Below are 20,319 nucleotides of genomic sequence, written 5' to 3' on the forward strand. Positions count from 1 at the left end.
GAGGATGAACCCCCAGGCATGCCCTGGTCCCTCTCCCTGCTCCGTCTAGGCAGGTCTTCAAGTCCTGGCAACGCTCTGATAAAATGGCCCTTGGCGCTGAACTCGGGCGCCCACCAAAGTGTGTTCTGGCAAAGAAGTAGCAGCGAGATTAATGGGGTCGCTTCCAAATGAGCTGGCTGCGCACACTTGCCCCGTCTGCCGCGACGCCTCCGAGAGTTATAGGCATGCAGCGGAAGGGCGGTCAGGTGGTTTCGCGGAAGGAGCCCGCGCTCCTGCCCTTGCTGTGCACACTCGTCCTTCCAGCGTGACCTCGTGGGGGACCCGCCCGTCCAGAGTCCCAGGTCCCTTATCTGTGAAGTAAAGGTTTTACGCTCAGGGCAGCCCTGCTCAGAAGCTAAATCTCTCCCCCCACTGAGGTGCACGCAGGACGAGGTCTCTGTTCCAGGGAAAGGCACCGTCGCCGGCCCCCCAGCTCAAACGGGGCCGAGGCTCGGCCTCCACCTCCGTCAGCCACAGAGACAGACAGAACCTGGAGCCAAGCCCGCAGCCCTGTAGCCCGTAAGGAACAGAAGCCCAACTGAACCCGAGGTGAACAAGAAAGGGGATTTATTGGCTCATGTAACAAAACCGTCCAGACGGAGGGCGATCGCAGGCAAAGCTGAGCGGACTTAATGATGCCGTTCCTGGCTCCTCGTGCCCCTGACCGCCCCCGCGACAGAACCAGCATTACCTGAGGGTGGCCCCTCCGCAGACCCAGGGTCGCCGACCTCCCCTCCCACCAGCAGTGCACATTCCCAACATCCTGAGATGCTCTCCGGCCACACCACTGTCCCTGAATCGACCCACAGCCAGAGAGATGGAAGGAGCTGCTGGCTTCATCCAGGCCGGGGGCAGGGGGGCCCACCCAGAGATGATGATGACTGTGAATCCCCCCAGAGACCGGGGGCTGCTGGGGAAGGAAACAGGGCGGGAACAGGTGCACGCACGGCCTTGCCCAGCTCTGGGTCTGACTTCCGCTCCATTTTGACCTCATTCAGGCAACTGGTCCCATTGGGAGAGGTGAGCAGTGTGGGCCCAGACCCATCGGTTTCCTGCTAGACGCCTTCGAACCACCCTGCAACACCCCTGGCGCCTTTCCAGCCACGGGAAAACACAGCTCTGCCCCAGGCATTCTTGCAGCCAGGAGGACCCCCCAGAACTCCCATCTCCTCCCTGGGGGCCCCCCAAGAACCAAGGAGCTCCTGCTGCGTTGAAGGGGAAAATGCATTCTGGGGTGCAAACATTATCACACATTCATGCACTCAGGATCTAATTTTAGCTGCAAGACGCTTCATTACAAGATGCTTACATAATTAAGCAGCTTTCTTCCCAGGGTCTTGAAGCCTGTCTATTCTTCTGTCTCATTTACACATCACTGGGATTATCAGAAATGTGTTTTAGTTTTTTTAAATTATATATTTTGGTGTTTCCAAATTGATCCACAACGGGAGATGAAAACCATGGGAATTACACGTCTTAACACAGGTTTGTGTGATTTCACGGCCTCACCATGAAAGGTAGAATCCACAGGCAGCCAGCGTTTTGCCACAGTTCTCCCCCAAATTCACACTGGCCTTTGCTCCCTAGCTGCTTGGGGCAGCAGCCGCTCAATGGAAAAGCTGAGAGCCCCGGCAGGCCTCACTTACAGAGGCAAATGGACAGCCAGAGCCCCTTTCCATGCCCCCAGGCTCTCCCCCAGGGCAGGGCATGGTGACGGCCAGCCTCGGAGAACCAGCAGCAGGGCCTTTGCACGTCCTTGCTCATCTGTCACCCAGGAGTACCAGCCCCATGTCAGGTGCCTGACCGTGTGGACCAACTCCGCACAACCTGGGTGCATGCTAGCCCCATCATCTACTCATGTGCCGGTCTGACTGAGGTGTGCTGCAAGCCCCAAGGCAGGAAGGGGGGGGGGTCTCTGGACACCTGGCAGCAGGAAATGAACCATCTACCAGGGCCGGGGGGAAGGGGGTGTTGCTATCCTGACTCCAGCTCAGGTTGGCCCCCCCTCTGCCCTTCCCAGCCTCCCCAGTGTCGGGGTCTTCTCCCCGAAGTCACCCAGGTGGCCAGGAAGAATAACGGCCAGAGCTAGGGAGCCAATCTCAGGAGGCAGCCAGTATCTGGCTCTCCATCCCCTTGAGACTCCAGGTTTGCTTGGGGGGTGCAGGGACCCTTGGGCCACCTTCCACGGTAGGTGGGGCCTCCCGGCGGGCCTCACCTCTTCCTACAAAGCCAGAGAAACAGCTTTATCAGGGGCCTTCCCAGACTGGACCGCGGAGCCGGATCCGTGCCAATAAACGTTCACGAAGACCCAGCGTTTCCAGCGTTACGCCGAGAGCAGCTGTGGGGGGCCCGGGTCGGGCTCGGCACCAGCGTGGCTTTGGCAGAGCTGGGGACAGGTGTGGAGGCCTCCCTCTGAGGAAGGGCAGCCCGCTGGGCCCTCGATGTGGTGGCTCTCGGCTTCCCATGGCTGGTGGGGAGCGCAGGGCCAGGATGTTCCAATGCTGGTTTCCCCAAATCTCTCACCCCATTTTCTCCCCCTGGTGCAGCTTGGCTCAGGCTGTGGGAGGTCAGACCACGGGGCCCAGCCGGGGTCACCCCAAGCCTGGAGAAGCTGCCCAGGGGCCCACGCACCATCATCCATCTTGCAGGGGTCCACCCCCACCCCCAGACCGGAGCCCTGATCTGCATAGCCTCATTCTGAACCCGAGGTACCGGTGAAGGGAGCTCTGTCCGTCCAGGCTGAGCACCAGGGGGCTGGAGGACAGTCCCTCTGTGTCCCCACCTCTGTCCTCACCCACCCACTCCGTCCCCTGCTGCAGGGACTCAGACGCACACGCCCACACCCCACCCACCTGCTCTCCAAGCCTCTGAGCCTTTGCACACACTGTTCTCTCTCCCTCAACACCCTTCCCTCTGCTCTGCTGGGGTGTTTCCTACAGACTCCCCAAGACCGGCCCACACGGTGACCCTCAGCCTGCATAGCACACACGCTCCTCTGAAACTGGCTTTACTCCCATTTGTCACCAGCTCCCCTGCCCCCTGAGGTTGTGAGTGGGGGCAGGAGGCCTCTTCTACCACCCCGCCCCCGCCCCCGCCCAGCTAGCACACAGCAGGCCGCAGTGTCCTTGAGGGCCCTTCCTCCAGGGATAAGCAAGTGGGAAAGATGTCAGCCTCCCACAGAGACAGAGGTTGTGGCAATGAGGCCCAGAGACGGGCGGGGGGTGAACACAGAAGGTTTGGCCTCAGGGTCAGGCAGACGCACAGCCATAGCCTCTCCCCCGAGGGCCGTGTGGATGGGGGACACAGCCCATGAGGCCTCACAGGGAGCAGGGCTGCCAAGATGGGTGGGGCCACTGGTTCAAGTGGCCCCCAAGACCCGTCCCTCCTGGGGTCCCCATGTGCACCCCAAGCCTCCTCCTGCAGACCTGGGTGCCCTCGGGTCTGGGGCTCCCCTGGAGGCCAGCCCCTCCCTGCCCCATGCCCCCTGGGCTTCACACCCTGCCTCTGGGACACGGGAGGAAGAAGCCAGGCAAGGGGGCCCCTCCAAAGAGTGTTGACGTTGGACGGGGTGGTGGGGGTGCACACAGCTCGTAGCAGGTCCTGAGGTCAGTGTGCGGCGTGGGGGGGGGGGCTCTACTCTGTCCAGCGCTGCCAGCCTGTCTGCACAGAAGGGAGAGCAGGGCTGCGGACCAGGGCGCCTGGTGGCCACGCCACACGCGTTCATGGGGCGTCAGATGTGCCGTCAGGATTGCAGGGCCCAGCAGCATCCGTGAGCTCACGCCTGCACCGGGGTGCCCGCTGCCCATGGCACTGATACCCCCCTAGCCCCGCGTCCGGCAGCAAGGACTCTGGCCAGCAAGTCTGCAGCAGGAAACAGGAAAGCCGGACCGGGAGCCCAGGGCACACGCACAGGCCGGCATCTGCAAGTGCGACGGGTCCGGCCCAGCCCGCGTGGCCCCGCAAGCGTGCAGCGGCGTGTGCAGCGCGTCTGGGAGCGCGGGGTGGGGGGGGGCCTGCGGCGGCTCCGGGCCGTCATCTGGGCACGTACTCGCCGGGCAGTCCGGCCCCGCCGTGGTCACGCAGTGCCTTGTCCACTGTCCGGATGTAGCCATCGATCAGCGCCCTCATCTCGGGGGTGAAGGGCTCGGGGTCGTGGGGGCGCCGGCCACGCCGCCGGAAGCTGCCCTCCTTGTTGTTCTCCACGCACAGCAGCCGCTCCTCGCTCACGGACACGTTGAGGAAGGCCACCATCTCCCGCAGCGTGGGCAGCAGGCTGTGGCGCAGCTCCTCGTAGTGGACCACCAGCAGCCGCTTGCCGTACCGCAGCCAGTCCAGCACGTGCGAGGACCACCACGCCGCATAGCTGTGCACAAAGTCCGGCCACTCTGCACGGGAGAGATGGCGCCGTTAGGCCCTGCCTCCTGGGCACTCGTGGTGGGGGGACAGTGCCCCACGGACGAGGCCCTCCTGACCAACCACGGGGAGTAAGAACGGTACCCCTGGCCAGCCTGGGTCATGTGGCCGTGTCTGCATCTGTGGCCATGGCAGCACCACACGAGGACGGACGTGGACTGTGTGTACCAAGAATTGGTTCCCTCTCTCGTGGACGGTGAATGCCGTGACCGCTAGGCCCACACCGGGGCAGGGAGAGCCACAGGCCCACGTGGCACAACGGTGTTAAGAACAGGTGGGGAACAGGGTGACCCCCGTCCACCTTCCCCTTGTCCCGGGAGGAGCAGAGGTGTGGCGAGGATGCGTGCAGGCCCCATCGCCTGCCCGGCATCCTCCTGTGTAGCTAAGTGAACGTGGTCCCTGCCTGATGCTGACCGCGTCTCGTGGGGGGGGGGTGGCCAGTGTACCCCGTGATGCCGCCGGCAGCAGGACATGCAGCAAAGCCACGGGTGGGGCAACCGCCAACTTCTGCAGATGACTACTCCCTGAGGTTTCTATCTCAGCAAATTAAGACATCTGGCGGGCTTTTAGTTGTGGTGGGGAAAGGCGCAAACGTCAAACAGCCGGCCTAACCATGCCGCCCGCACACCTCAGAAGCCGCGAGGACCTTCGCTTTCCCTGGTCTTCACGATGACCCTGGGATAGGGGCCTCCCTGGCTTCTCAGATGAGAGCCAAGGAGGGACCGAGCTCAGCCTCCTGCATCCGGGGGGTCACCAAGGGGCAGAGTCTGCAGGGTGGGCCTGCCTGCCCTAAGGCTCCACACCTGCTGGACGCAGCTTCCCCTCTGACCACTCAGTGTCCTGACACTCGCCACCCGGACCCGTGTCTCGGCCACACTGTGTTGCCTGGGGGTGGGGGGCAGTGGCCGAGCCCAGGCCGGGCGGGGCACGCGTGTCCGCACAGGAGTAAAGCCGCACGGGCCGCCCACCCCTTCTGCCTACCTTTGCTCTTCCAGTTACGGTCGGCCGCGTAGCCCAGGTGCCCGGCACACTTGCGGTTGAACTCGGCCACCAGGGACCTGTACGGGTTACGGATCAGCAGGATGGCTGAGTCGAACATCTCGATTTCCCTCCGGCCGCTCTCATGGGTCTTCACGCAGATGGTGCGTCGGCTGCGCCAGTGGTCCTTCTCGCCCTTGAACCCTGCGGGGGAGAGGGGAACCCCTGAGGATGGCGTCGGGGTCCCCGCCGTGGCAGCAGACAGAGCTGAACGCACCTCCAGGAGACCCCAGAAGTCAGGGGTCAGGGGCCTGACGCCCCTCTAGACCCTGGAGGTGTGTGCACACGTGTGGCGTTTGCATGCTGATTTCCCGCAAGCACCACCAATAATCCGCGGGTTAGTCGTGGCTGCAGGTGTGGCTGAGTGGGTGGGTGACTGGCCCAGGACCACACAGCAGCACATGGCGCATGTGTCCCCGTGAGGCCCAGCTTCCACCCGCCTGCCGGCAGTGGGGGTGGGCTCCCTGTCACCAGACACCAGGGCTGTAAGACGCCACCCTGGCCTCTGACCTTAAGCGGTCCTGTAGCGGGGCCCCAGCCCTCCCCATCCGTAACAGAGTCACAGATGTGTCAACAAGACGCTTGTGTGCTCGTTCCGCGGGGCGCTTTATGCCAGGGATGGAGGGGCTCTGCGTGCGGTCCCGCCAAGCACAGGGGCTCGTGGGAACTAGGAGTAGGGGCCGGTCAGGGGGTGCAGCGCGATGTCACAGGAGGACCCCTGAAGGGGTGCCCCTGCACCTAGACTCTGGCCACGTCCCCTCAGATCCCAGGTCCGCCAGCCCGGGGCCCCTGCTCCGTAAACGAGCACGCGCTTCTCTTGGGCCCTCGGGGACACCGACGCGCCCCAGCACCAGCTGCTTCGTGAGCAGCTGGGAGCACGTGAAGTGCAGCAAGCAGGGATGGACTCCTCCGAATCCAGGTTCACCTACAGGGACTCAGCACTTGGCCGCAGGCCAAACACGCCGGCCTCTGCCAGGCTCCTTCTGTCAAGCACTGGGAAGGTCCAGGAAGGAGGAGCCAGACCACGGGCCGTAGACATGGGATTGGGCCCCCGACACCTGCGGTGCCTTCCGTGCACAGCAGGCTGTCTCCACAGCGGCCACTCTCACCCGACACACGGACCACATTCGCCCAGGACAGGCTGGGCACCCGTGCGTGTCACTGGTGGGTCGGTGCAGAGGCCAATGGCCACCCTGAGCCAGTCCCGTGAGCCTTGGAGAGGGAGCCTCCGGGGCCATCACACGTGGCCGTTCTAGCCACTGGGTCCCCTAGCCACTTGCAGACCAAGACCGCCAGCTGTGCGGACAGGTGCAGCCCGCCAGACGAGTGGGTGGCAAGGCAGCCTGTGCCGCGGGGCTCCACGGGCACCGGGCCGCAGAGGGCAGGACCCCAGGGCAGGATCACCGGGCCGCCCCACCATGGGTGCCGGTAACACTCGGCCCAAGGACGAGGGACCAGCTCCCCTGGCTTCTCCCACCAGCCCAGGGCCCACCGCCAAGCTCAGGACGCCGGGGACCCGGTCTTGTCTTCCTAAACCAGAGTCCAGTCAAGAATCTGGACGTGCTGGCATGACACCTGCTGGCAGACAGCCCTCGCCTGGCTGGGGCTCTCGGTCCCACGTGGCACAGGGAGGCCTCTGGCTTCTGTAAGGGGGAGACTAGAAGCCGCACGACTCCTGGGGGATTCCGCACCCGTCTTCGCCTCACAGAAAATCAAACAGAGCACATGACAGAGCACGTGACGTCTCCCTTAATGACCAAGGGTTCTGAAAATGAGAGGAAATTTGGGAAGCGTCCATAGTGTGGGAGTCCCAGCCGCTAGGACGGATCTCGTGACTCTCCCCCTGGAGCGTGGTCCTGGGCCGGCCGTATCGCGGGGAGCGTGTTAGCAATGCCAGTTCTCAGGCCCCCTGGGGTGGCTCTCACCCCAGGACCCCGGGCCCCGTGGCCCCCACTCACCCTTGTTGTACAGGGTCCCGTCAAAGTAGTAGCTCCCCGTGTAGAAGCCGGTGGCGTGCTCGATGAGGTGCCGCGCCCACGTGTTCCCGGCTCCTGGGAAGCTCGACAGAGCCACAAACACCTTGGACTTGGTGGGCAGGAACCGCCGATCCGTGCAGCGAGTGTCTGAAAGTCCAGAAGTTGGCCACCAACCGCCCCACCAGGACCCGCTGCCCCGAGACTCCCACTTCACCGACGGGGAAACTGAGGCAGGCCTGGGGGGGCGGGGTTGGCTGCACAGGGCTGTGGCCAGAGAGAGCCCCAGGGATGACGAGGCCTCCCACGGCCCGGGCAGTGAGCCCTGGCTCCCCATGCAGCACAGAATGCTCCAGATTCTGCAGGGGGTGGAGGGGCCCCGCCTCACTGCTCTCCTGCTTTTCCACAAATCACCTTCGACCCCAGACCCGCAAAGGCCATGTGCGTCCTGTGTCCAGCCTCCAGGGAAGGTGGAGCCCTCCCCTCCCAGCCCCAGGATTGCATGCGGCCGTGCTGGCATCTCCAAACCCCCAGAGTGCAAACGTGACAGACACGGCGGGGAGGACCCCGCGCACCTCGTCCCCCAGGCGCCGAACTCACCCTGCACGGGTGTCTGGTACACCTCGCAGTACTCGGCCAGCCTCTGTGCCTCAGGCTCCTGACCACACAGCGAGCTGTCCACGGCGTCCCGAAGGCTGAACTGAGGTGTGGGGTAAGCGCAGTAGCACTCCCAGCCCCGAAGGATGGCCAGCGGGAACTCCTACCCAGGAGCGAGGGGGAGAGAAGCATGTGGGGTGCACGCCGGGGCCAGGCCTCCCAGCTCATGGATCCCTTCCAGGGGTGGACGACGTCTGTCCTTCCAGTGCAAGCCCAGGGGAGGCACGGCACCCGGGACGTGACTTGTGCCCCCCAGCAGCTCAGAGCAGGCCGGGGACCCGTCGACAGTCACAGCGTGAGCGGGGCCTGGGACATGAGCGGAGCCCGGGACTAACGGGGCCTGGCAGGAGTGCGGGGAGGACCGGATACTCGGGGCAGGGGCGTCTGCAGGAGCCAATGTGTGCGAGGGTCAGAATGGGACACGTAAGCCCACACAGGACAGGGCAGGGCCCACAGGCCGTGAGCCCCAAGGCGACCTCTGGCGTTCCCGCGGCGCTCCCTGGGGAGACCAGCCCAACCCTGCTGGGGCGGTGGGGTGTGGGCTGGAACAGACCGCCACAGTCCCTGCCGGCCCTGCCAGGATTCGGGGTGGACCCTCGCGGTGAGCCAGCTCCTGGCCTCCCCTGTGCTGTTAGCTCCCTGCTCCCTCTGCCCCCACAGAGGACCCGCCAGGCTCTGGGCGACCCCGGGCAAGGTGCCGAGCCTCTCTGAACAAGGGCAATCCAATCCACCTTGCACGTTCATTACAAGGACGGCCCAACACTGGGCACGGCGCTTGCAGGCGCTCCCAGGGGGGTGGGCACTGGGCACGGGAAGGACACCCAGCCCCACTCGCCCCTGCCTGCCCCTGCCTCTTGCACACGGGAACGCAGGGACAAGCGGGCAGGGAGGGAGGCCGGAGCCCGAGAAAGCCTCTCTCAGCTGAGGCAACGCCGCACAGGCCTTTTTATTTTTCGCCCACAGGAAAAAATCTCATAAATAAAGAAAAGAAAATCAATAGCGTTTTCTCAGCGTGGCTCGGCAAAGCGGAGGGTCTCCGCACTCAGAGAAGTTGCCGAGGCCGAGTCCATGCGAGGGCGATGGCAGGGCCTGGGGCGGGGCGGCTCCTGCGCTCAGACGTGCGCCCTCCCCCCAGTGCGCTGCAGCCCCCACCAGAGCCTCTCCCTGCCTCCCTCCTCCTCCCGGACGGACGCCTGTAGCAGCTGCACCCCTGCCAGGAGCTCCCAGGGTCCCGGCCCGTCCCTCTGACAGCCGAGCTGCCTGCTGGAGACAGAAGCCGAAACCCTGCACTGTTCTGACGCTGTGCACCCCTACACACCCCCGCGCACCCCCACCACGCACCCCGACAGCCCCGCCACGGACCCCCACCGCGCCCTCCATCACAGACCCCCACGCACCTCCACCACACATGCCCATTGCTGCTACAACACCGAGCCCCCCCCCCCCCCGACATGGGGAAAGCCCTGAAACAACCCGTGGGTCCCCATCTGGAACGCTAGTCTGTCTGTGAAATAGGCAAGTCCTGCGGCCCAGGCCTGGGAGGGGGGAGGACCTCGCTTCCCTCCAGCCTCCTCACTGGCTCCCCTGGGACCAGAACCCCGGTCCCCATGACTTTGCTGGACGAGGCTCGAGACACAGATTTTCGGAGGATGGGGACGCAGGGCTCGGGGTGTCTGTGAGCTTCACGTGCGTGGGGATGAGGGAGGAAGCGGCAGGTGTGGAACCCATCAGACCCAACACCAAACCCACAGTTCAGCAGTCTGCTCCCTCCAAGCCTCGGTTTCCCTGTCTGTGAGCTGGGGGCAGGACCCCCCCCACCCCGGTGCATGTCCTAGGTGAGCCCCCTCTCATCTCTCAGAACTTCCGCTCTCCCCCCCATGCTTGGGGACCTGAGGGTTTGACACTCTGCCTGTGGGCTCCCCTCCAAGGCCCCCAAGCCCGAGATGGACGTCTGAAGTCCCACCCCCGTTGCACCTGTCAGACCCGCCTACCGCCACAGCAGCCCCCAGCCCTCACCGGCTGCACACTCGGGCACCACAGCGCGGCCGGCATTGGGGCACAGGGCCCGGGCCTGGACGGGGGCGCAGAGTAGCACTGGTGGGGCCCCCAGCTATCTGTCCGCACACATGGCATCTATCCTGCCCAGGTTCTACCCCCACCTCAGGATCCGGCTGCATTCGGAGACGGGGTCTCTAGAGGTAATTCAGTAAAAATGGGGCCATGGGGGGGAGGTGTGATCCAATCCGACTAGTGTCATAAGAAGAGATTAGGACACAGATGGACAGCTGTCTGTGAGCCCACGAGGCCTGAGAAGAAACCAGCCCACTGACACCCCTGCCTCAGGATTCTCGCTCCCAGAACCCCAAGGACTGCAAGCCCCCCCGTCTGTGGCACTTTGTTCGGGCAGCCGTGGTGACCTTCTACACTGGGGTCCTTACGGTCCAGACACACGCACACCTCAGGACCTTTGCACCTGCTGTTCCTTCTGCCTCGAATGTCCCGCCCCCAGACCCCCCCACTTTTTCAAGCCCCTTCCCCTAGAGGCCTTCACTAGTCACCCCGTTTCATACTGCCACACCCCTCCCACCCTCGCCAGACCCCTATTCCCTTGCCGAGCCTTCTGGTTCTGTTTCACGAAAACAGACGAAAGTTCTGCCCCGTGGGAACCACTGGGTCAGCTCTGACGCGCACACACAGCCATATCCTCCCACTGCCGCGGTTCCTTGGCCTCGGCCCCCTCCCTCCTGCAGCCAGCGGCTGCTCCCACCCGTGCTCCACGCTCACCCAGTCTATCCTAGAACGCCCTACGAACAGGCTCCCTCCCCTCCCAGAAACCTGCGTGCCAACTGCGCCCATGCCAGATCTTCCGTCGAGGAACCACGGGGTCGCCATCCACGGGCAGGCACACCATCGGGGTGTCCGTTCATGCCACGCGCATCTATGCTCTGTGTCCTCGAGAGTGCGGGCGGGACCTGTTGGGTGCGCTGTGCTGCGTCCTGGGCTCCAGCAGAGTCCGCGCCTGGTGGACGCTCCGTGAACGTCTGACGGATGTGCCAACAGACGGTTGGATGTCCCCCGAGGTGTTGGCGGTACACGCGGGTGCCTGCCTCCCGTGGGCTGCGTGCACCCTGGCAGGAGGGAGGAGCAGAAAGCCGCAAGGCCTCCCCCGCCAGGACCCAGTCTCTGCCACCACGCGGGACCCCTTCCCAGCTGTAGCAGCCGCCCTGTGACCCTGCACCCCACCAGCAACGACCCGGGCCCCTCGGCTTCCTCGCACGGATGAAGCCGTCAAGCTTCCAGGCGTGTGCGGAGCAAGGGGGAGCCGCAGACGGTAATGCGGTTTTATTTACAACATAACCGCTTCGGCGACATCACCGGATTCTGAAAACACAGAACAATTTTCAGCCCCTTGGGGATTTCTAGGACATGATTTCCATAAAAATTAAATATTGATGAGGCTCCTCTCTGCCAGCTTCCCTGCTCCCCCACCCCCGCCCGGGCTTCAGAGAGAGAAGACGGTCGGAGAAGGAGAGGCGGAAGGAGGAGGCCGGGACACAGACGTGGGACGGTTTTCTTTGAAGGGGTGAAGGGGCACGGGGCAGGGGACAGGGCCCCACCCAGAGACGGCATCCAGAGCCTGGGCCTGGCGGCTGCCCTGTGCACAAGCATTCAGCCTGGCGGCGGGTCACGATGCAGCAAGGGCTGGGCCCTCCCGTCCCGGGCGTCCACGTGGTGGTCGTGGCCAGGGGTCAGGGTGTGGACGTCCCAGCGGGCCCGTCAGTCCCCATCCTCCCTGAGCACCTTTCTTGGGGTCGGTCCCCAGGATTACAGGGAATGACAGAAATGTCAGAGATCAGAATGTCAGGCTTCCGAAGGGCAAACTGAGGCAAGGAGGCAGGTGGCGAGCAGCCCAAGACCCCAGACCGTGAGGCAGAGCGGGGACAGCAGCAGCCCGGGGCTCTGCCACACACCACGCTCAACTCCGTGGACACACACATGAAAACGGGGGTTTTCAGTGAAATCTGCGAACCAGCACGGAGCTCGCCTTGACCGATCTCCCGCCTCCCTTCACTCCGAGGCCACTCTGGGCATTCAGGCCCAAAAGGAAGGAGGGTGCCCAGGGAGCGGCTGCAGGGATGGGAGTGGAGGGCGGACTTCCACTCACAGGCGAGTGTCAGGGTGAACCAGAGCCCGTCCACGGAGCGGGTCACTGAGCACGCGTCTCCCACTGACCCGACGCCCCTGCCGTCGGGCTGCTAAGTGGGAGCCGTGTGGTCAGAGAGGCAGCCACGGAGTCAGAACCAACCCACACTCGACCACAGAAACCCACAGCTTCCAACTGCATCCGTGTGAGACAGGATGCCACGGCTCAAGGCCACGAGACTGGCCAGGACCACAAGGCAAGGACGTGGCCACACAGGGACACACACCTGAGTCACGGACTCTGAAGCCACCTTCCGCCGTCTCCGGAGTGAGGCCAGCTGACTTGCTTCTGGACACACCTGAAGTCTCACGAGTGAGGTAGGAGATACGTGAATCCTCGCGCCACTGACTCCACGTGTGATGACGCGAGGAAATGATTACGAGCCTGCTCAAAGTCGACCTTCAGGAATGTTCACGGCGGCGTTACTTAGTGCAGAAAGGAAGCCCAAAGTAGAGGGCGTGCCTCGGAGCCATGAGGGACACGTGGAGCAAAGGAACAAACGGAAGGAAGGATTCTTTTTTTTTTTTAAACAAACTCCCCACTGAGCACGGAGCCCGACGTGGGGCTCGATCTCATGACCCTGAGATCATGACTTGAGCTGAAATCAAGAGTTCAACGCTCGACCGACTGAGCCACCCAGGCGCCCCCAAAGATTCAGTGTTTAAGAAACGGATTCCACACACTTAGAATAAAAGACCAAAGGATGTGAAATGTTATTGGGGGTTTTCTCTGATGTGGTAATGTTACAGGTGAGTTTTAATTTAACTTTCCATTTTCCAAATTTTCTAAAATAGATATGCGTTACCTTTATAACCACCAACCCCCAAAAAACAGTAGGTTTTCTTTAAAGACACACACGGTGGAACGTTCGTTGACGGGTTTACTGCCGAAATTGTGTGAAAACCCCAAAACTGTGACAGATCGTCACCTGTTCACAGGACTGGCTAGCATTTTGGCAAAGGGAAAACTCCCAATGTCCAGGTAGTTAATCCCCAAAACCCAGACCCTTACTGACCCAACCCCCGGCCAAGCCGCAGAGGCAGCCCCCCCCCCGCCCCCCGGGACAGAGCGCACCTGCCAGGAAAAGCCTGAGAAGACTGTCTGTGGGAAATCGTAATCGGGGCGATTACAATAATCTATAGGAAGAGCTCATACACCCCAGAGGCTGGCAGACCCCTTCGTCCTCGCCCTCCGACTCCTGTCAGCAGACCCAGGAGCAGGCGCGTGGACAGGGAGCCTCCGACCGTACGTGGGATCCCTGCAGAAGCATCAGGCGATGGCAGCCCATCTGCCGACGGTGCTGGAGTCCCTCGTCGGCCCCACTGCGGGGCCTGCACACAGGCCCCACGTCAACCATCCCAGATCCAAGAATGGAGACGGGACGAGTCCCTCCCTATGACCACAGAAAATCAGATCGCTTCTCTGTGTTCAGACACACGTGACGCCGGCCGAGCGCCACACCAGCAGTCAGACTGTCGAGGCCCTAATGGTGCCGCACGTGTCCTTCTGTCCAGCCACACCCTGGAGCTCCTGAACCATCGTAACCAACCCGCAAACGACAGTGGAAACTTTCATCTGGGGCTGTAAACAAGCCCCCGATGGTGCTCGGAAGCAGGGTGCCGCAAGGCCGCCACGGCCCAGACCCGCTGTCGTGAAGCCCAACCCGACCCCGGCATTGGCTCCGCGGTGGGGATTCTGCACCATAGTCCGTGAAGACACCTGCCGTGGCTGTGCTGCCCGCCGTGCCCGCGTCTCAGAACATCTGAGCCTTCCACCCAAATCAGCGCCAGACAAAGCCACCCCCACGGCCCCGAGGCCCCAAGGCCACCAGCCTTTCTGGGGAGAAGGTGCTGGTACTCCAGACATCCCACGTTAACCTTTCCTACCGCCTTGACGTCCGGGGAGGACAGAGAGCCATCCCTGCCCACAGGTCCCTCGGCGGGCCTTGGTCCCCGTACAGTGAACTCCACCTCCCCCAGACCTCAGCCCAGACAGAGTCAGAAAAGACGGCGGCTCCTCAGGCCTCAGTGCGGGGCATGTGGGCCGGGCCTCGTGGGCTGAGCCAGCTCGAGGGCGGTGACTCTCCCTGGGGCAGCTGTGCCCGCAGGGGATGTCTGGCTGTCACACGGACTGGGGGAGCTGCCACCAGGTGCTGGGCAGAGGCGGGAGTGCGGCTCAGGATGCTGCGAGCCCCCCGGTCAACGGGAAGCTGGAACCAGAAGCCAAGGACCCACGAGGCTGGACTCTGTCTGTAACCACGGAGCAGAATGCCCGGGGCTGCCCAGGTCACTGGCGCACCTGCCCAGGACGCTTTGCAGCAGCCCTCCCCACAAAATTCTCAATGCCGCCGGGTCTGTCTCGCGCGTCCACGGCAGGGGTGTAAAATCCACGTGACCTCTGCCGAGCACAGTGGACACACAGACCCTGACCCAGGATCTCCCTGGGGTCCACCGACACAGAATGACCCACCCACCAGGAGAGTCATCGCCTCTCGCTCCCCAAAGTGAAACACTGAAAACCACGAAATGCTCCACAGCGGGGGAGGGGTGACACAAGTGATAGGACGTCCACGCGACGGAGCCCAAGAACGGGGAAGCGCTGTCCCTGCCAGTACGGAGCAGTCCCCGAGAGGTAAGGTGAGGAAAAGGAGCTGCCCGTCCCCTCCCCCGACGCCGCTCGGCAGGGACCGCAGCACAGAATGCCCGGCATCCAGACTGGACTGGCGCCTGCACCCACTGCCGGGAACCCCGCTGGCTCCGGCAGCGTGTGGGGTCAGAGTGTCTCCCCTCGGAGCACCGGGAGGGTAAAGCGGGTCACCTGGCACGCGGGGCACCACCAGAGGTGGCCCGGTCTGGTGCAGCCGAGCTCCTCGGATTGTGGAAGGCGGTGGTCACTCCCGGGGCTGCTGGGAACGTCAGGTGTGCAGAAGCCCTGGGAGGGCCACGTGGTAGCAGGTGCACGTGGCCCTCTACCCACAGCTCTGCTCCCACATGGGGAGTGCAGGAGCTCGGGCCCCGGCCGGATGCCGTGAGCCCCGAGGATGCCCCAGACACCCTGAAATGCCAAAGATGCGGAGACCCACTCCAAAGGCTGCGGTTTGGGGTGGAAAGTGCAAGAATGGCTCTGTCTCGGCCCCAAGGGACACATCTCAAGGCGCCAGGGAGGGCGCACTCCTCGGCGTGCCCGGAAGCCCACTTCCTGCAGCTCTGAGCCACCGGCCCGGTCAGAACCAGGGGGCTCGACTGGGTCCAAATCCTGGCTCCCCCACGTAGGGGATGGGTGACCTTGGGCAGCACACGCGAGCTTCTCTGCCTCCGTTCCCTCACCTACAAACACAGCGTGTCCCAGCACCCGCCCCACAGGGCCGTTAGCAGGATCGAGTGAGTTACTAAGCGGTGAGGAGTGTGGTTGCAGCCACATGGACAAGGACGTATGCGCCACCGTCACCAGGACACTCCCTCCCGTCCTTGCCCCATCATGGCTTCTGGTCACGGTCCCCAGAACGCGGGAGCAGCCCCACCTTCAGCCTGCAGCCATGCCCCGGGGGCCACATGTGGGGTCACCGGACCCCACCCCAGACTTCAGTGCTCTGGGGGACCCGTTGTTTACCAGCCCCGTCTGGCCTTGACCACCATGTCCACCCAGACACAGGGGCCTTGGCGCTCCCCCCCACCCCCTGCAGAGTTGTGCTGGAGCCTCGGCTGCGCCAAAGGCACACGCGTGACCACGGCCCCTGACGCCGGGTTCAGCGCCCAGCCCTGTCCACGGCACAACCGATGACCCGTCCAGTCTCCCTGAGCCCGAGCCAGCACTTCCCACTAACAAACCCAGTCAGTGTAACGCCTGACGTTTGTGCCGAGAGCTGCCATCGGGGGAAGGCACGATCCTTCCAGCCTCGTGGCCCCGCAGATGGTGCCCACGTGAGCACAGGCCACACAGCCCCTCCGCGTCTTTCTCCTCGGCCCCCCTGACCCCTGCACCCGGCCCAGGCACCGGCCCCACACAGCCCACCGCGCACGTGTCACAGCTGGCCTTACTTTCTGGGAACAAAATCCCGAGCACGCGTCCACCGTCGCGTTGGCCTGCGTCAGGGAGTCGGGGAAGGAGCGCGTGCCGTTCTCCGGCAGGCGGAAGCATCCACGGTACGTGACGGTCTTCCCTGCGGGGACACAACGGGTTTCTGGTAAGAAACGGTGCCCCTGGCTGTTGTTGCTGTCGCAGGGAAACGGTGGCTGCGGGGTCTGAAAAGACACGGATAGAGTCAGCAGGGCGGGTTTCAAACCAAACAGCAGACCGCCCTGGACGGGGTGTGGACGGACCAGACTCCTGAGGCCAGGGCCTCTCGGGACACAAGGTGCAATGGAGATGAACTCGAAGGCCCAGTGCCCACCGTCCAGGAGCACGGTCACGGGTCTCAGCCCTGTGAGTGCTCCTTGCTGGTGGGAAGCCGAAATCGAAGACGGTGGTCCCCTGGTCACCCTGACACAGACACCCTGTGGCTCAGCCCCTGAGGTGGGCAGGCAAAGGTCAGCTGCCGGGGCAGCCTTCCACCTTGTCGATGCTAATGGTGACAGCAGGGCCACTGACCCGAGACCTGGGGCCACCTGACCCTGACCATGCATGACCTGGAGCCCAACAGTGATCTCTGAGTTAGCGTCTGGGCACATAGAAGGGGCCGGCGGGGCAGCCCGGAGCCCCTGGTGTAGACTGGTCCCGCCAGGGCAGGGGCCAGTGGTGCCTGACCCCAGGGACATCAAAGGTCCCAGAGACCAGCCCGGAAGCCTGTGTGTGTGCACAGGTGACAGGACAGGGCTCCAGCTGTCTCAGACAAGGCCTGGCATAGAGCAGGCGTCCACTGGGCGGCACGGAGTCCACAGAGTGCGTGTTGTTGGGAGCTCTGCCCTGTCGCCATTCCCGCCTGCTCCTTGTTCCCAGACGAACCCCGTCTGGACAGAGACGCCCCTGAGCAGCCTCGGTGGCCCGGCCTGAGCACCCACGCCTGGTGGCCCGCGCTGGCTCCCCCGTCACCCAGGGTTCTCGTGGTGGGTCTTCCCACGGGGTTGCCCGTCCCAGCCCTCTCCGAGCTGGGCGCAGTCCTGACTAAGCCAGAGCTCTCCTGCAGCCCGTCACTCGGTCCGCGGCCAGGAGGCGCCGTGGCTGGACGCGGGGTGGTCCCACGTCTGCCGGTGCTGGGGGAAGGTCTCCCCAGCTCCGACCTTCCCACGCCCAGTCCGGCTGCGCCCCATCATGACAGGTGTGCCCGAGGGGGACAGAGGTGCGCTGCTAGGGTATTTTAGAAGCAGCCTCTGATCACGACATCGAGTGGATCCGGGGCGCGTCAGCCTGGAGTTTCAGAGGCAGCTTGCTGGGCGTGCTCAGTGGAAAGTCTTGGGGGCGCAACCTTGCTTCCGTGTGCGTCAGCTCACTGCCTCTCGCGGCTGACTCCTGCCTCCCGCGTTCTGTAATTTTGGGTTGTGAGCTCACCCTCAGGATTTATCTGGGCGAACTCCGTCTGCCTGGGTTGGGGGCCGCGCATTGGCTTCACGCGGCCAGAGCCAACTGTCCAGTCGGGGCGTCAGGACCAGGCAGGCGGTAAAAATTTGAGTGTCAAGACTCACCCAGAGGCAGGCCTGTAATTACGAGTTCCTAGCAAAGTCTGGTTTGGTTTGGTTTTGTTCTAATCTCGTCTACAGCTCAGGTCAAAACAGACCCATTCTCCTATCTCCCCGAACTGATAGGTGGTATTTTCTCTTGAACCTAAAATTTCACAGGTTTGTACTTCAGCAGACTCGAGTCCCCCTGTGTGCAGAGCTCTGGGCCCGACTCCACTCCACCGCCCAGACCAGCAGCCCCGCTCTGCGGAGGAGGCCCCGGCCGCCTCACCCCCTCCCACACTGGCCTCCCCACCACCATCCTCAGTCCCCCTTTGGTTCTGGGCCCGGGCTCTCCAGGATTGTTCCTGTCTGCTGGGAACGTCTAGTGCTCATGGCTAGGAAGCTTGCAGACTCTCCGGGCGGCCTCACTGCCACACATCTAGAGCTGCCTCCACACTTTACGAGGAACGGGACCCCAGAGAGGGGAAGCGAGGGGCCTGGGGCCACACAGCACGTGCGAGACAGGCCTGGGCCCAGGCCTCCGGATGGTGTGTCTGTCCTGCAGGCCATGAGCCCAGGCAGCCCTTGGCCGCCCCCGTCCCCACGGGAGCCCCTCCAGCGAGGGCAACAGGGAAGGCAGGGCACCGGCTCTTCCCGCGTCTGCTGTGTGGTCGCGGGGCTGCGGGCGGGGAGACCGAGCGCAGAGAGAGGCGGGCACACTCACGCTTCCTGGAGCCGGGCTGCAACTCCTCCACGCGGTAGACGGACAGCCGGCCGACACCCCCACACACGGAGCCCTTCTCCCCTTTGCACTCGTGGTTACACGCCTCCGGCCCGACGCTGGTCAGCGGGAGCCGGTTCCCGCAGTAGCACTCGGCCCCGGCCTCCAACCCCGCGTACACGTAGGACCTGTAGGCAGAGTGGCCCCACTGAGTCGCAGCCTCCACCCCACAGCAGCAGTGACCGAGATCGGGGTCGTGGCAGTCTGGGGTCGGGTCAGGAGGCCAGGGCCACGGCCATCGGCACATGGCTGGCCGTAGGGGCCGGTCTTTGGCCAGATTAGGTGTCCCCCTGGCTGACGTTGGGGAGCAGACCTTCTTTCGTGATGAACCAGTTTCATGAGCCCCGCCCGTGCCAGGCTGAACTCTGTCCCCGAGGCGCCACCCATGGGAACACTGGACCTAAGGCCGTGGCGGCCTGTGAACAGGCTCTCGCTGTGGGAGGACGGGAGCCTGCGTTTGTGGCACTTGTCAGCTCCTGGGGCGCCAGCACTCCTGCCGTGGATGATTTCAGCCACCGAGCGCTCCGCCCTGGGCTCACGACATGTCTAAGATTCACGGCTAGCCCTTGCTGGGCCAGCAGGAGTCCGACGCGCCTGCTGCCTGTCACTGGGGCCGGCCACCAGGGCTCCCCGAAGGGCCGCGCCCCACCGCGCGCATCAGGTGCGGAACCAGCACAGGTGAGGAAACACCGCAAATGGGACCCATCGCGGGCCACACAGGACGTCAGCTGTGGAGAGAGGCCGGCGCTCTTACGCCCGCGGCTCCGAGGACTGAAAACCCCCTCGCGCTCCTCATCCTCGTGTGGCCACCTGCTGGCCGTGCGGCCCTGACTGTCCCCTCCTATCTCCAAGTCTATTCCCCGAACTGCTGGGAAGATAAAAGGCGACTGAGTTGGTGCCACTTTCAACACTGTCTACACTGCAAGGCCGAGCCGGGACCCAACCTGTCGTTCCGGCCTCAGTTTCTCCATCTATAAAGCGTGCACAATGCATTATGACCAAGCTGGAAGGCTTCAAGGAAGAGGTGGCATTGAAGCTGAGCCCTCTACTGTAGTCTGAACATATTAGTAAACCAAGGCCCGGGGAAGGAAATCCGCCAGCCCCGTGGGCACAGCTGTGACTCTGCACTGCGTCCTCCATAACCCGGGGGGCTGATCCGTCCAGCTCCTGTCACAGCAGGATGGCCCCCCCCGCAGCCACGGGCCCCCTCGTTCGGAGGCGGACTCGACGGCCCGGGGCTCTCACTCACCGCTCGGCGCACGCGTCCTGGCAGTGGGAGACGGTCATCTTTCTCAAGTCAAAGAACACGGCGCCCTTCAGGGTTCTATCGCGGCCGCTGTCGCTGAAGCATCCGACATACGTGCCTGCAGGCGGGAAGCCCAGTGGAGACTCAGGCGGGGGGCGCGAGGGGGGTCCTGACGTGTGCCCACCCCCAGGAGGACTTCTCAGAGGGCCCAGGGCACCAGGGGCGGTCCCACCTGCCCCCAGCGCTCCCAGACACCTGTGCCTGGACAGCCGGCTGTCCCCACACACCTGCCAGGTGCGGGTGGCAGCTTGAACACCCCCTCCTCTTTCAGCCTCACCTCGACGCATCTGCCAGCTGAATCCCCTCCGAGGACC

General features: G+C 63.8%; 1 protein-coding gene across 3 annotated transcripts in view; it reads right to left on the reverse strand.

Annotated features, from left to right (window-relative positions):
* Positions 1-589: 589 nt before the first annotated feature.
* WSCD1 (WSC domain sialate O sulfotransferase 1) overlaps positions 590-20,319 on the reverse strand; it is a 34,414-nt gene continuing 14,684 nt past the window's right edge. For all 3 annotated transcript variants that reach the window (XM_045804872.2, XM_045804871.2, XM_045804870.2), the window contains exons 3-9: positions 19,949-20,063; positions 18,643-18,827; positions 16,362-16,483; positions 8,064-8,223; positions 7,449-7,613; positions 5,434-5,634; positions 590-4,424 (exon numbers count right to left, since the gene is read on the reverse strand). In XM_045804872.2, the coding sequence (XP_045660828.1) occupies positions 4,072-4,424; positions 5,434-5,634; positions 7,449-7,613; positions 8,064-8,223; positions 16,362-16,483; positions 18,643-18,827; positions 19,949-20,063 (1,301 nt within the window). In that variant the 3' untranslated portion in view covers positions 590-4,071. The remainder of the gene's footprint in view (positions 4,425-5,433; positions 5,635-7,448; positions 7,614-8,063; positions 8,224-16,361; positions 16,484-18,642; positions 18,828-19,948; positions 20,064-20,319) is intronic.

This window comes from Ursus americanus, chromosome 14, assembly GCF_024610735.1.
Source record: "Ursus americanus isolate L20-20 chromosome 14, mUrsAme1.1.p, whole genome shotgun sequence".
Taxonomy (NCBI): Eukaryota; Metazoa; Chordata; class Mammalia; order Carnivora; family Ursidae; genus Ursus; species Ursus americanus.